Source organism: Alosa pseudoharengus, unplaced genomic scaffold (assembly GCF_046254945.1).
Source record: "Alosa pseudoharengus isolate Yale_2024_CS ecotype anadromous, Long Island Sound unplaced genomic scaffold, YU_APseudo_1.1 YU_APseudo_1.1_scf_18, whole genome shotgun sequence".
NCBI classification, from domain to species: Eukaryota; Metazoa; Chordata; class Actinopteri; order Clupeiformes; family Clupeidae; genus Alosa; species Alosa pseudoharengus.
In genome coordinates, this window is record NW_027468650.1 from 21,996,358 (window position 1) to 22,011,443 (window position 15,086).

Here is a 15,086-nt window from a genome sequence, read left to right on the forward strand (position 1 = left end):
TGCTCCAATATGCAATACGAACTTATACGCACGTTGATGTAGAAGAACAATAACCACATAACAGAAGAGTGGTGATAATGTGTCTTTGTTAATTACAAGAGGAGGTAGGAAATAAGTGTCACTTTATACAATCAAAAACCCAACAACAAAAAGAAGCTTGACAGTGATTTGGAAAATAATTTAACCAGGCTATAGAAAGTACATAAATGCAAAGATTAACCATTTTTAATTGTCTTTAGCCATGCATCATAAAGCTCAAAGCAAATATCCTCTACAACCTATGAAGCAAGTTAGCTTGCTTAGACCAAGTTACAGGATAGAGGCTATGGATAAACATAAATGACATTAGATATTGATCCAAAAGGATGGTAACACTTAAAAAACAGTAACTTTTACCTGACGTACATCTGAGGTAGCTACACTTTTAGCAGCTGAAGTGTCATCATGAGTAAATGATGCTGATTGTCAAAGAGATAGATAACTGAAGTGATGGCAGTTTGCAAGAGTAATGAAACTCTCTTTCCTACTCTTCTTAATAAAACACACATTTAGACCAACAGGTTTGAAATTATAAATCACCTTGGGACTTTATAAAATTGTAAACAGGGAAAAGAAGTAAAAAAAATCCCAATTCTTGAGGAACATTTCAAATCCAATATTGTTTCAAATACAAGGATCTTAAGAATAGGTTCAAATTCATACAAACTTTTAAATCTGCTTAAGTTTTGTATTTCAGTAAACATGATTCATACATACATTTAAAATGTACATTCAAACATACATACATACATACATAAAATATAAATGTATATTAGGAACACATTAAGTACACGTTCAATAACACAATGTTGTCTTTTTATGATCTGTTAATAATAAATAGCTCAATATAATATTTACAGTGTCATATACTTTCTCTGTGATTTTGGCTGTTTTGTTTGACCAAAGTTGTTAAAATATCAGATCTCATTTTTGCAGTAGATGATGCACAAATGAGCCTGGTGATTATGACTGTACAATTTACCATAAACATGATATCCATAAATCTTTACCTCTATACTTCATTCAAACTCTACCCTTTCTTTTCAGAGATAGTGATTTTTAAAACTTTTCAAAGCATAGCATAAGGTGTATACAATACATAAGGTGTATACAATTGTATGTATACAATACATAAGGTGTATACAATTTTATAACATATTTATTTTATTATTATCAGTCCAAGAATAGTAGAAGCAAACCAATACACAACTGCAATAATTGCCATGTCATATTTTCCAGTTATGACATCACCAGATGAAGGACTAGTGTTTCAGAGTGATGTCATTTTTGGCATCAGACCCATATGGTGAAGAGAATGACTTTTTCTGGTGACTGTAGCACCAAGCCACATCTCCGACTGTGTTTGGAGGTTTGCATGTTTCTCAGTGTAATTTTGCGAGGCTGTGTGTGCGCGTGGGCGAGGTTGCTAGGGGGTGCGGGGCGTCTGTGGGTCGTTGCTGGGGGGCGTCAGGAGGGGCATGTCTGGGGTGGCGGGGCCACTGGAGCCCTTCACCTGCTGCTTGAGCTCGGCGATGGTGCGCTCCAGCTTCTCCCGGGCCTCGCGCTCCCGACGCAACTCCTCCTGCAACTCCTCACGGTCCTCCTCGGCTTGATCCAGCCTCCTGCGGAGCTCCAGCAGCTACACACAGAGAGAGAGAGAGAGAGAGAGAGAGAGAGACAGTATGGCTTAGTCAAAAGGAAACACCATGTCAGGCAGACAGGACGTGGCAGCACACTGACTCTGACAGGTGGAAACACAAACAGCAGGGGGCACTAAGCAACAGCCCTGGAAAAAAAGAAAGGGAAAAAAAAAACAAGAGAGCGAGACGGCTTGGCAAGGAGAGGTCTCCAAGGCCACAGCTGCTGGGAGACCAAACAAAACAATCTATCCGGAGAGCCAGCAGACTCGTGGAGCCAAAAGCAGAGGCATTTAGGAGAGAGACTCTAAAAACCAACTTTGGAAGACTCCGGAGTCTGAGAGAGAGAGAAAAAGAGGCCTCTCGTGTTCTTTCCACTGTTACCAAACGTCTGTATTTTGTTTGATTTTGTGAGGCTGACTACAGAACAGAAAAACAACAGACATTTATCCAGTGACTCTGGTTAATCTACGCCAGGCCTTGTAGCATATTTCTAACTGTAATTCACAAATGATTCTTTCAAGAACCTTTCCAGACTATACCTCAGACAGTTGTTATGTGAAATAATGCCCGTTTTCAGCTAGGCACCAACAGAATGGACCCAAGAAAAATATTCTTGTCCATTATCCCATCAATCCCATATCATTTGTCTGTTCTCCATTCTTTAATAATTTCTTTGTCATATTTTACCTATTTTACCTATTTTAAAACCCCTATTTATACACTGTTGTCCGTGTTTCTTTCTTTGCCCCGTCTCCCCAGTTCTGTTCTGTGTGCGCTGCAATGCTGTCTGTGTGACTCCTACCTCTGCGGCGTAGTGGCTGTCTGGCGGGAGCTCGCCGCCGTCTGCTCTGTGGGAGGAGGTGTGCTGGCAGAGCGTCTCCAGGCGGCTCTGCTCCTGTGGCGCCTCCCGCTGTCTCAGAGCGTGCTCAGTCAGCGCTGCCTCGGCCACCTCACCCTGACGCAACACCTCCAATTCCTAGTCAGAGGGCAGGGGAGGAGGACAGGGAAGAGAGAGAGAGAGACAGAGAGAGAGAGAGAGAGAGAGAGAGAGGGGGTAGGGGTAGATGGGAAAGGAGGATAAGAGAAACAAAGAAGGGGGATGGTGAGTTGTGAATAAGATGAAGAAGTGCCTTGTAAAATGCAACACTCAGACACACACCACACCAATCCACACATGCATAAGCACATACACACACAGGGAAAGGGAAAGGGGAGCACAATGCACACATTCAAGAATGTGTGTGTGTCTGTGTGTGGGGGGGGGGCACAGGTATTCACTATTCACTGAGCAGCCGCTCCTTGCGAGACAAACACCTCTCCACACACCTTCTCGAGCTGCTTCTGTTTGTGCAGGGTGGTCTGGAGCTTCTGCTGCTGGGCGGTGTACAGTTGGAGCACCTCCATCACCATGCCATCCCTGCTGTCCTCCTCACCCACGCCCCCGCCAACACTTTTCCCACGCAGCTGCGTTTCTATGGAGACGCTCTCCGCCGGCTCCTTGTCTGGGCATCCCCGCTGTGATTGGACGACGGGCCCACTGCTTGGCAGAAGCTCTGTGACAGAGGAATGGGGTGGGGGGTGGGGGTGTCAGTGTGGTGCAGAGATAGAGTGTCTGTGGGGGAAGAATTCACTAGTGTGCCCACAGACTGATAATGAGGAAACTACATCACAACGCGCTCTTAGCAGGTACATTTCTCTTCTGTCAGGGAAAACCAAGAAAAGGGAGTGAAGAAACATGTTCACATGCCACACACATGGGGGTTTAAGACTAACCAGCTGGCATCCTGCGAGCTGAGCCTTTCTCGTCCAGAGAGTGTTGTTTATTCTCAGGGTTAAGGAGTGCTCGGAGCATGTCAACATTCAGAAGACCTCCTTCTTTCACAAGCCCAAACTCAGGAATCAGGGCTGGGTTGAGACCATGGAGCTTATTCTGCATATACAAGAGAAAACTGGAGACAGAACAAGAAGCATTAAGAGATTATAGTCAGCTTTATACCACAGCATGTAGAGACTGTTCATAACAGACCAGTAATACTGGTATTACTATGATAATTTAGTAATTGTAATACAAGAAAAAATAAGAAAGTAATGATAAATTGTTTATTGTATAATAGAAATATAACATATAAAAAACATTTTTACTTTAATTAAATCATTACCAAGACTCTGATGGGGAAAGAAGAATATTTACTATCAATAGTATGTTTATTCAAAAGGTGAGACTCAGAGATCACAGGTTTGGCAGATGAATATCAGGTTTGGGCAGTACCTGTGTTGCATGATGTCAAGGTGGCTTTGGTTGCCTTTCATGTGGGGATAGAGATGGCTGTCAAGGGCAAAGACAAGTGGAGGCGCTGCCTGAACAAGAGGAAACAAAGCACAAGCGAGGCAAGGCGTTAGAGGCGTGGGAACGGCACTAACGGAGAAGTGCGGTCAATGGCGGGGAGACTACTGTCATACCTTTCCATCTGCGTCTGTCTCGCCAGGCTCCTCCCTCATGGAACCCAGATCTAACTCAGCCTTGGGTTTGGCACCCTCCTAAAACACACACATACACACACACACTTAATGTCTGGTATGTAAAGGTGACTAAGGCAAGTAAACTTTCTGTTGGCATTTTATTTCCCTGAACACGTGAGCATAGAGACAGGCAGAGAGGGCGTGACGGACAGACAGACAGACAAACAGACCGACCAGCCAACAGACAGTCCGGCCGGCAGACAGACAGACAGACAGCTGCTGTTTCTGGTGGCCTGTCTGGCCCCACCCTTGCTCTCCTTCCTCTAAGCAGACAGGAATCTATGTCTGGCCTCCAGCAAGGCAGGATGGGAAGCCATTACATAATCTCTGGGTAACATAATCTGCTTTTAATGAAAACCTTCCATCGGGCCAGCCGGAGTGCCTCATATATCCACGGCTGCAGACAGCAAGGCCCCGAGGGGGAAAACCGCCTGTACAGTGTACACACACCCCTAGAGACAACATCCTCTTCACAGACGCTGCCTCACAGGGGGGGGGGGGGGGGTGTGAGGGCGGGGTCAGCTCTAGAGAGGAACTGTCTCTGACTGGGCTCCGCGTGCCACTCGCAAAAAGTGTCTGTTTCGGCAGGTTAGCACCAAACCGCGGCGTCTGAGTCAGGAAATGCACAAGGGTCAACCACAAGTTTGAGCCTCCACCCAGTTCTTGTTTTCTTTCCTTTCAGCTTTCAGGCGCGAGCCTCTCAGCAAAATAGAAAGGAACATTCAAGAGATGGCTGACCAAATTACATGGGGAAGACAGAGATTTTCAGCATATCTGCATAACTGACAGACGAAAGAGGAGTGTTTCTCCCTCCCTCTCCTCTCTCTCTCTCTGTGTGTGAGTGAACATGCACGCGTCTGTCAGTGTCTGTGCTGAGGCCCAGAAGGGGAGGAGGGGGAGGGGTGGACTGACTTATCTGTCACGTGTCGGCCATAACATGAGGACACTAATCCACCTAGTTATTTACAACATGTGACGCCAGCTGACATGCTTCCTCCTTCGCTCTAGCATGCCATAACCTACAATCTGACCGACAGACAGGCGTGTACAGACAATAGACAAAGCAGACAAAACCAGACAGCTTAGACGGCTGGGTCAAGCTGACGGTAGAGGAGACACATCCGCATACATGGCTCTCTGGGCCATCAAGTCAGCCTGACATTTAAGTTTACTATTTAAGGAACAGGGCCAAAAAGTGTGCCTTTTAAGAGAGGCAACGATTAAATAAATACATTTTCACTTTAAAAACATGGAAAGTTATTATGTCATTAAAATTTCTAAAATGATTCTAAGATTAATATATATATATATATATATATGTTTTAAAATAGTTAGACATAGAGTAGCTACTAAAATCCTTCACAAATGAAATAAAGTTAATACAGTAACTCTTCCGTTATGGGAAATTTACATCTGAATTGCTTTGGGTTGCCACCGGAGACTACGAGGTTAACACGTTTCCCATGCGTGTATTGTTTTAGTGCGGTGTCTGTCCACAGTCTGTCGTTGTGGTGACTGAGCTGCCTCATAACCTTTTACACTGTGATGTGGCTCGGAGTCTGTGTTTGCATCCGGACACCAGGCTTGTGTTCTCAGAAGTGCAGTTGCTAACTCTGTTGTTTAGTCTTCAGCCCTTATATAATGAGATGGAAATCGACAGAGTGTGCTGCGCGCCGATTGGCTGATAGGTAGGCCGGGGCCGGGGGTCTGCGCTGTGATTGGCTGAGAGAAGGGGTCCTGTGAGGTGAACATGGGCCCCGTGAGGGAGGTGCAGCAGGCTGCAGGCACATGTGAGAGACTGCCCTCAGCTGCTCTTTCTCCCGCTCTTTCCCCCTACTTCTCTCTCTCCCTTCTTTTTATGCTCACTATCTGTCTATCCCCTGCCTCCCTCCCCTCCCCCCCCTCTCCCCTCTCAGTAGCTGTGGTTCTGGTTGTTTATGTAGAAACTGTCAGCAAGAGCTTGAGAGCCAGGCGACCCTGGCTGATCCCTGGCTGTCCCTTTCCTTTTGGGGGGAAACATCTGCTCTGGCTTCAGCCTGACTGTAACCTAGTGGCCTCAGAACTTACCAACATTACCAAGAACTGAACTCTTAAAAAAAACTCTATTTTGTATTTCCATTGAGCAAAATTCATATTTTCGAGAAATGTTGCTGGTTTTCCTGTGAATGACAGCCACTGTGGCCTAGATATATGTACTTGTATCTGCCAGACACAATAATAAAAGCCTTCCTCCACATGGAACAGACAAATACAAAGGCTGTTTGTACAATCCATATCAGCTTGCACTCACTGTATCTGTTTATGCCTGTCTGTGGTTACACATTGCTTATCTCCTAAAAATAGGGCGAGCGGCTGTCCCTGAACCAGTCTCGCCACAGATCCTGCCAGCACAGAGCGAGTGGACACATGGATCTAAGTTTGGTGTCTGCATTTGACACGTGTTCTAATCACGATCTTTAACACAACCAAATACATTAATATTAAGAACAATAAAAAAGACAACTCACAATGCTGAGTGTTTTCTTCTCCAGTTGCTGGATGTTGGGAAACTTCTCTTTCATTTTCTCCAACAGTTGCTTGTACTTCACTTCGTCGGGCGTCCCGAGGTGTTTGCGCCCCAGCTGCAGGTAGCAGGCCCATCTGTCCGAGTCGAAGCCCCAGTGGCATGTGCGCTTGTCCGGCCGTCGGTGCGAGTGCATGACGAACCTCTTGGGCGAGAAGAGCACGCGGCACTGGGCGCATCGGATGCAAGGCACGTCGACGGCCGTGTAGAGCCGGGGCACAAACAGGCCCTGGCATTTGCCCAGGCACTGGTGCTCCACCCAGAACCCGCCACCATCCTTGCCCTCCTTCTCGCTCTCGTCCTGGTCCCTTGGCGCCGCGTCTCCTGGGTGCAGCAGGGCGTTGCAGAGGCGCTGCGCGTCAGTGAGCGTGATGAGCCCGCAGGAAGGCGCTCCGGCCGGCAGCACGCCCATGACCTTGAGCACGTGGAGCTGCGCCGCGTCACAACGCGAGCAGTATACGTACAGTTGGTCGCAGACGGCGTTGATCTGCTGCAGAGAGAAGTCCCTGAGCACCGTGTTGAGCACCTGGGGCAGGCACAGGCGCCACTCTCCCCCCACTGAGAAGCAGGAGATGGGCTCCCCTTCCAGTGAGCAGAGGGTGAGCTCTGTGGAGCTGTCAGGGGGCACCAAGAGGGGTGCAGTGGCAGCACTGCCCAGAGACTGGTGAGGGGTGGCCTTAGTGTGGCCATAGTGGCCTGAGAATGTGGCAGGGCCGCCCAGGGAGCACTGGCTACTCAAAGTAAACTGGGCCAAGGTGTTCCTCAAGCCGGGGCTGAGATCCAGCGCTCCCCCATTCTTCATCAAGGGAAAGTGTGTATAGCCCAGGACGTGACCTGAGCTCATTACGGGATGGTGCTCCATTACCTCCTCCTCTTCCACTCTCTCCTTCTTGATGTTGGTAGTTTTAAGGAAACAGTCAGATGTCTTCCTTGACTTTGGGCTCATTGAAGCCATGATGCGTTTCTTAATGGGTGTGGCCTCTGGGGGTCTTTCCCTGCTGTGTCTCTTCATGGAGCCCTTGAAAGGAACTTGGCCCTTATGGAGGTGGAGCAATTCAGCCTGGAGACTAGCCATAATGCAGTGTCTTGGGGTGGGTTTTTATTTCCTTCTGTTTTTCTTACAAATTGGCAATGCACAGAGGCGCAGTTTTTCAGATGTGACACATCTTCAAAATGGTGTGAAAAAAAAGAGACAGAATTAAAATGAGCCAGTGAATATAAGAAGGGCTGGTTAAGCCCACAATGACATAAAAATAGCAAGACAAGTGATGACCCCACCTCAGATCATATGTCAAACACTGGGAAAAGGTTAAGGTAGGTTTACCACTCACTCACTCCCTTATGTAGGTCAAGTCAGTAATGCACTGGCCTATACTATCCAACTAGTGGTGGGAATATTTAATTTCAAATAGTGCAAAATAAAATTACACCAAAAGCAATAAAATAGAAGTCAACTAATAATTTCTCTGAAATTTTCAAAAATAAACATTTTAACCTCAAAATAAATATATTATTAACCTGCTAACTGATTTCAACTACAACAGACAATAATTCCTGTCTTCCTTTTGAAAACAGCCTCGCCCTGCCCTTGTAAAAGAAAATGTAAAACCATCCAAAAACAGAACTTCTCACCCAAGACACTCAAACATGTACGCTAACTCTGAATATGACTCAATTGTAATGCATAATAAATGACCAATGTATTAGGAGAACTCACTTTCGTTTTTGAACCCTACTAATTCTTTGAAACTGCCTCACAAAAATCCCCGTCGTTGTTGTGGCTGGAACGATCGCCTTATATTGGAACGGAGTCCCGACATTCCATCCACTCCCTCCCACAACTCTATCACTCACTGGCTCACTCGGTTATTCCCCTCCCCCTTTGCCGTGGTAATGACATTCACCACTGCAAGACCCTCCACGGGACTACCCCCCTCCCCCGACCCTCAATCGTTCTAGTCCTTCTACAGCTTTTTCGACCTATGACCTATTTGTATAGCCTTTTATTGAAAATACATTTTTGACAAAAGAGTTAGCCTAGTATGCTGAACACAAATGCTAAAATAGTCACTATGTGCCAACATCGACAAAAAGCAAAGAGATTCCTTTGCGTATGGTGTCACGCTTGCCATGGAACATAGCCTACACCGCATACGTTTCTACAACACTATTTTCAGTAGAATGCTAGATCCCACCCGTTTACAGAGAATACAGTAGCGCATATGTTATACCGTCTTAGCGAATAACAAATAGAACGAAAGAGCAGTTACATTTTAAACATCAAATCCGTTGTATCCCGTAGCCTACTACGCTGTAGAGACCCAGTTAATATTATGCATTTCTCCCTACATGGACTACTACCACCTCCGACGACGTTCGATGAATCAACTGTAAATAAGAACTAAACAGAAAATATATGTAGCCTGTGGTTTAATTAAAGGGAATCAGAGTAATTTCCACTTCATCGTCACTAGCCATTTAATCTTACCTTCTTCGCGAGCGCAATATGGCTGGTCAGATCCTGAGATGCGATATTTCGTTTTACAGTCCCAACTGGTGCGAATAGACTGATTCTGAATGATTATATCTTATGAAATAGTTTGGTTTCAGTTCACGACTCCAGCGCCGAAGTTCAGTCTTGATTGTTCCTCGTCCGAAGACTGATTGCCGAACTGGAAGCTTGGGGCGATAGACCCTGCAACGTCAATCCACAACCCTACAACCTACGTCACCCGCCAATGCTCAAGCATTAGGTATGTAAGCGTCAGACAGTGGGACGCAGTTGATAGGAAGTCTGTCTCGCAGTCTGGATGTCAAGTTTAAGTTGCTGCAGAGGAGAACCAAGCCGACAGGAAGGCATTAACAAGAGATATTTAGAAATGCTTACACGACACGATGACAGGCATAGCGCACTTTAAGAAACAAGAGGACTTAGCCTATTTAGCGCGCCCGCATACACACACACGACGCAAAGATGCATTCTTGGAAGATAAACTATAAATAGTCCATCAAATCATATTTTGTAAACAGAGGATAATGGACGTGTTGAAATTATATCAAATGAATGTAACTCGGAGTAGCCTATAGCATTTTTAGTTAGGTTTCAAATTGGTATACACTCTTGGCCTCTTGGTCTGTACTGGAAGGCATCGTGTGAATATTAAATGGCATCTTGAAATTGAAATAAAATAAATACGTTTCCATTGTTTTGCACCATGCACTCACACGAATTGCATACAAAAACGAGCATGCGTAGGCCTAATGAGCGATTCTTCCGTTTTGGACAAAAACGGGTCTTAGGTTTAGGTGCGTACGACTTGGTCTTCAAGTTTCGGCATGTTGGAATGTGTATTTGTCTTTGCCCATCCCATCCAGACTGCTGTCCTGTCTGCATACATTCTGAAGCGCTGGGCTATTCCGGCCAGACATGGATTTGCATTTTCTTTTGTCTATCTGTTTCATCCCATCAGACTATTAGCATACTGCAAATAGTGACAATTCCACCCTCATTTGCATGAAGCTTTGCATTTGTATGCTGCCTGTCCGCTACAGACTCCTGCCTCTTCCCAATGATTAGATCATATGAATGCCAAGTGAGTAAAGCCCAGTTCTGCCCCCCCCCCCCCCCCCCCCGCCCCCAACTCGAGTGTTTTTGTGTCCTTTTTTGTTTTGGTTGCAATATTCTTAGAACTTACTTGAGGAGAATTAGCCTTGTGCTGCTCCCTTAGTGACTGTCTGGCCTCATCCCCCTAGCACATCTTCTCAGAATATTTCTCCAGCTGATCAGTATTTCTAATGACATTCAGATGGCTGCTGTCATAGGATCTGTTGTGTCGGATTCACTTCCTCAGGTTGCAAGTGGTGAGTGATTCAGTGTGTCTTAGGTAGGAGACAGGTGTGGGGCAACTGCAGCAGACAAACTGGCACAATGCCTAGACAGGCCACATTAAAGCCACGCAGCCAAGCCATTAGAGGAAACAGTACACTCTCACACTGACTCATTGTGAACTTACAAACACACCCCAGTCATATCACGAATATCAGGCTAAAAGGCATGAACAGACACAGATGTAGACTCATACGTTCAGTACGCACACATACAACACAACACAACACACACAGACAAACACACATACAGTATACAACAAAATGTTCCACTTTAATTGAACATGAACATTTGTAAATGTAAGTTTCCATTTACACAGCATTTCATACAATCAAACTGGGATTTTTTTTAGTAGGCTATATTTTGTCCCATTTTTATTTGCAAACTGAACCTTGAGAAAAACAATCTTCAATTGCCTAGACTGTCTCAGCTTGAAAAACAGGTTTGTGTAGGAGTATGTCTCCTCATTTGCCTTCAAGGCGAAGTTCACGTGAAAGGGGCATTAAAAAGACGCCAATTATCAAAGGGAAAGAGAGAAAGCCTGAAGCATATCAAAACTTGTCAAGGTTCAAGTACAATCTTTGTATGTGAACAGCTTTTAATTGACCAACCAGACTAAAATAATCATATATTACAGCAAAAACAAAACACAGTGTCAGTCACTTATATAGACATGAACATCACTAGATAAAACCTAAACTGATACCACAGAGAAACAGTTATAATCAAGGTTTGAAGATTACTTTTCAGGTGTAATAGCCTAGGTTGAAGATTACTAGTTACCCTAGTAAAGTTACCATTTTAATTTGGCTACTAATCAAAGTAATGTAAGTTATTACTTCTCAATACTTTTTGATGGAAAACGCAACACGAATTCAAACGAGAACCAATGAAAAACAATGCTCAACATTTGCCAAAGCACACTGCCAAATGAATGGAGCATGTCTAGACAGCAATAAAATGAAAAATAAATGTTACTGAAGGAATGTTATATCCTGCAATTAATCTTTACACAGAAAATGTACATTTGAATGTAAACCTTTTGTAATTACCAAGCTATATATACTAAGCTATTTAATTACATGTATTTTTCTCAGTTACCTGTACCTGATTATAGTTACATTTATTTTGTAATTTTGTAACTCCATTAAATGTAACTAGTTACTCCCAAACCCTGGGTATAATGTAGGCCACCTGACCATCTTCATGACCACCAGAATGTTGCCGATAGGGGACATTGCAGAGGCACAAATGTCCAACTGGCCCAAGCAAGCCCCTGTAATGTCTACTTCATTACACTCCACACCCACTCTGAAACTTGTAAGCTCTGCTTTATATTTTTGCAGGCTTGAAAGTAGAAAGTTATCAAAATACACATGGGTAAGAAGATAAATCAAAGGGAAAAAATGGGTTGCTAGGTAACAGGGAAAATGCTTGTCTTGTGAGCTCCAAACAACAAAACTATCCACTGTGCTGATTTTCTATTATATTTTCATGCTTTATTTAACTCAATGATGAACATCCTTCATTGACAGACAATTTGATGTACATTTTATATCTTTATATTCATATACTGTATGTACACTGGGCACAGCAACAACTGGTTTGACATGTTGAATGTTATCCACATTTTGTTGCATATCTGCATTACTGAGAAGTCCCTCTTTTACTGTAAACATTGTAACATTGTGTAAACATTATTGCTGCTCAGTATCTTTTAAATTGTATGTAAAGCTGAACAAAATGCTTTGGATTCCCTCCTTGATGATCGCTTTACTGGATGACACTTGGGGATGTTTGTAAATCATATTGTTGCACCTACAAGTAAAGGGACAAAGGATTTTTTGTTGAAGATTAATAATCTGCTTGGTATAGGCTACCCATATTGTAGTATTACATCATGCTGATCAGTATTCACTCACCTGTCTTTGCTTTCTTCTTATTTGCAGTTCTTGTTGTTGTCGGTTTCTAACTTCCTCCAGAGTTAAACGGCCACCTAACGTTAGTGGGAGAATCTCATTAATAATGGATCAATTCATAACATTAATGTTGTATAAAGACACAATAACCATCATATGGCTCAGAATTATCCAGTTTCAAGGGCCTGGTGGGGCTTCATTTCAACACCAGGAACCAGGAAGACATTTTACACAACACTAAGGCGCCCTCTTGTGTCCACTGTAAATACTACAACCCGGTATTTACATTGTAAATGTACAGTGCTGTGACAGCATCTCAGGCCACCTTATCTACAATGCTATAAAGACAGTATATATGTATACTTACAATAAAACCAGAACCTATAGGGTATTTGTACATCGTATTAAAAAACACAACAATGTGGTTTTCATCACAACATTATAACCTACTAAAACAACAAATCTAATTGTGTAGTACTATATATGTTGTATGCAATTTATTAAATTGATATAATAGTGCAGCAAAATGGTTCATTATTCCTTAAAGGCACCCTTAACAGTCTTTTGACCTAAACATAACGTTTTCAAAATCATTTTGATAACATGACAAACGAGCAGCCCTCTGTAGGCGATTACCGACCTAGCAACTTTCTAGTTTCGGGTAGGAAACGGAAAAGAGCTGCTATGCTACAGGAATTTTGATATATTTTTCTACTTACTGCTGTCGGTGCATTACCTCTATATTATATCAGAGTTATGTTCATACTTTGTTGTAAAAGACGCATATTTAGTTTGTTTAATATTGCACTTTTCAACTGTAGGGGGACCCAGAGAGCAAATCTTGTTAAGGGTGCCTTTAAGTTTAGAGAATTGCCTAAATTACACTGCCTGGCCCAAAAAAAAGGTCACACACTCTAATATTTTGTTGGATCGCCTTTAGCTTTGATTACAGCACACATTCGCTGTGGCATCATTTCCACAAGCTTCGGCAATGTCACAACATTTATTTCCGTCCAGCATTGCTTTCATTTTTCGCCAAGATCTTGTATTGATGACGGGAGATTCGGACCACTGCGCAAAGTCTTCTCCAGCACATACCAAAGACTCTCAATGGGGTTAAGGTCTGGACTCTGTGTCTGGTGATGATGTCTAATGCTCCCTGAACCACTCCTTCACAATTTGAGCCTGATAAATCCTGGCATTGTCATCTTGGAATATGCCCTTGCCATCAGGGAAGAAAAAATCCAATGACGGTATGACCTGGTCATTCAGTATATTCAGGTAGTCAGCTGACCTCATTCTTTGGGCACATAACATTGCTGAACCTAGGCCTGATCAACTGCAGCGACCCTAGATTATAGCATTGCCCCCAGGGAGGCTCTTACTATTTGCTTAATTAAATCCAGGTGGTGACCTTTTTTTTGGCCAGGCAGTGTATATGACTTGGCACACATACAGGGCTTAAAGCAAGGAAAAGTTTTGTGCCTAAAGTTATCGGATTATGCATAATTATCTTTTTTCAGATCTTAAATGACCCGATCCACACCTGAATTCTTCAACAGTGCCCAGGAACTTTAAGCCCTGCATACATCTACACTGAGAGACTGACAATCTCAATGATCTGTTCACGTCTCCTGAGTAACACAAACACAGCAATCCTGCAAGCAGCTAAGTGACTCACCCACGGAGCTGGGGGCTAAAGAAATGTAGCCCATGGCCCGACTCAAGCGCAGATCCTCAAGAGCAGCCAGCTCTGCTTCAGCCTCTGACAGACAAAATATGTAAAGGCTTCACTGTCAAACAGTACATCAGTGGGGAAGGCTCAATACTTTATGCTGACCAAGGAAGGGATATCTTACAAAGATTTTCATACAAATGTATTTCATGCCAAATGTACAAGGTGTACACCCATGATGTATTGTGGGAAGAGAATGTTCCTCAATATGCATGCATTAAAGTTTAAGCTTATTTGTTGATTTTAGTCATTTTTGTATGTAGCTGCTTATTTATTTGTTGCACAAATTGTTAATACATGTCTAAATTCGTAAACTGAAACAGCATGCATGAGAACATTTTCAACAGCCAATGTTTTCCATTGTTCTTTCAGAATTACACCCTATTGCAGAGATAAGGCTATTTGTATTCTGTATAACAGCAAAAGCTGTTGATGTTGATCATAAGCAACATTATGCATCAAACAAAACAAAAAAGACTTACGCTTCTGGATTTCAATTCTCTTCTTTGGGTTTGGTGGAATGACTGTGAAAGCTTTATGACTGATAACAGAGAAAATGCAAAAAGGTGTCGTGCAAACGATTTCAGAATGCCATCACCACAGTTTGTTGGTTCTTCAAGGATTAGGCATAGGCTAAATTAAAGTGGACCTAGCCGGCCATATGGTTTCAGACAGCTTTAAGATGTTTCAGATTTTTTAAATTCTCATATAGGTCTACGTACCTTGGAATTTCATGTATCACTCTGTGCTCAGGTTTTATTGTTGTCCGTTCATCTTTCTGTGC

General features: G+C 43.5%; 1 protein-coding gene across 3 annotated transcripts; it reads right to left on the bottom strand.

The window, feature by feature from the left end:
• Positions 1-69: 69 nt before the first annotated feature.
• Positions 70-9,707, bottom strand: skilb (SKI-like proto-oncogene b). 3 transcript variants are annotated; one of them, XM_076290534.1, is made up of 8 exons: positions 9,251-9,702; positions 6,707-7,928; positions 4,140-4,217; positions 3,949-4,037; positions 3,453-3,628; positions 3,006-3,232; positions 2,482-2,655; positions 70-1,678 (listed from the first exon to the last, which is right to left on the bottom strand). In XM_076290534.1, exons 2-8 carry the CDS (start codon positions 7,835-7,837, stop codon positions 1,466-1,468), a joined length of 2,088 nt encoding a protein of 695 aa, XP_076146649.1. In that variant the 5' UTR covers positions 7,838-7,928; positions 9,251-9,702; the 3' UTR covers positions 70-1,465. The 3 variants fall into 3 exon arrangements, with proteins under 3 accessions (XP_076146649.1, XP_076146650.1, XP_076146651.1); XM_076290535.1 differs by lacking the exon at positions 9,251-9,702 and adding an exon at positions 8,480-8,695; XM_076290536.1 differs by lacking the exon at positions 4,140-4,217 and having other exon boundaries at positions 9,251-9,707.
• Between the last annotated feature and the right edge of the window lie 5,379 nt (positions 9,708-15,086).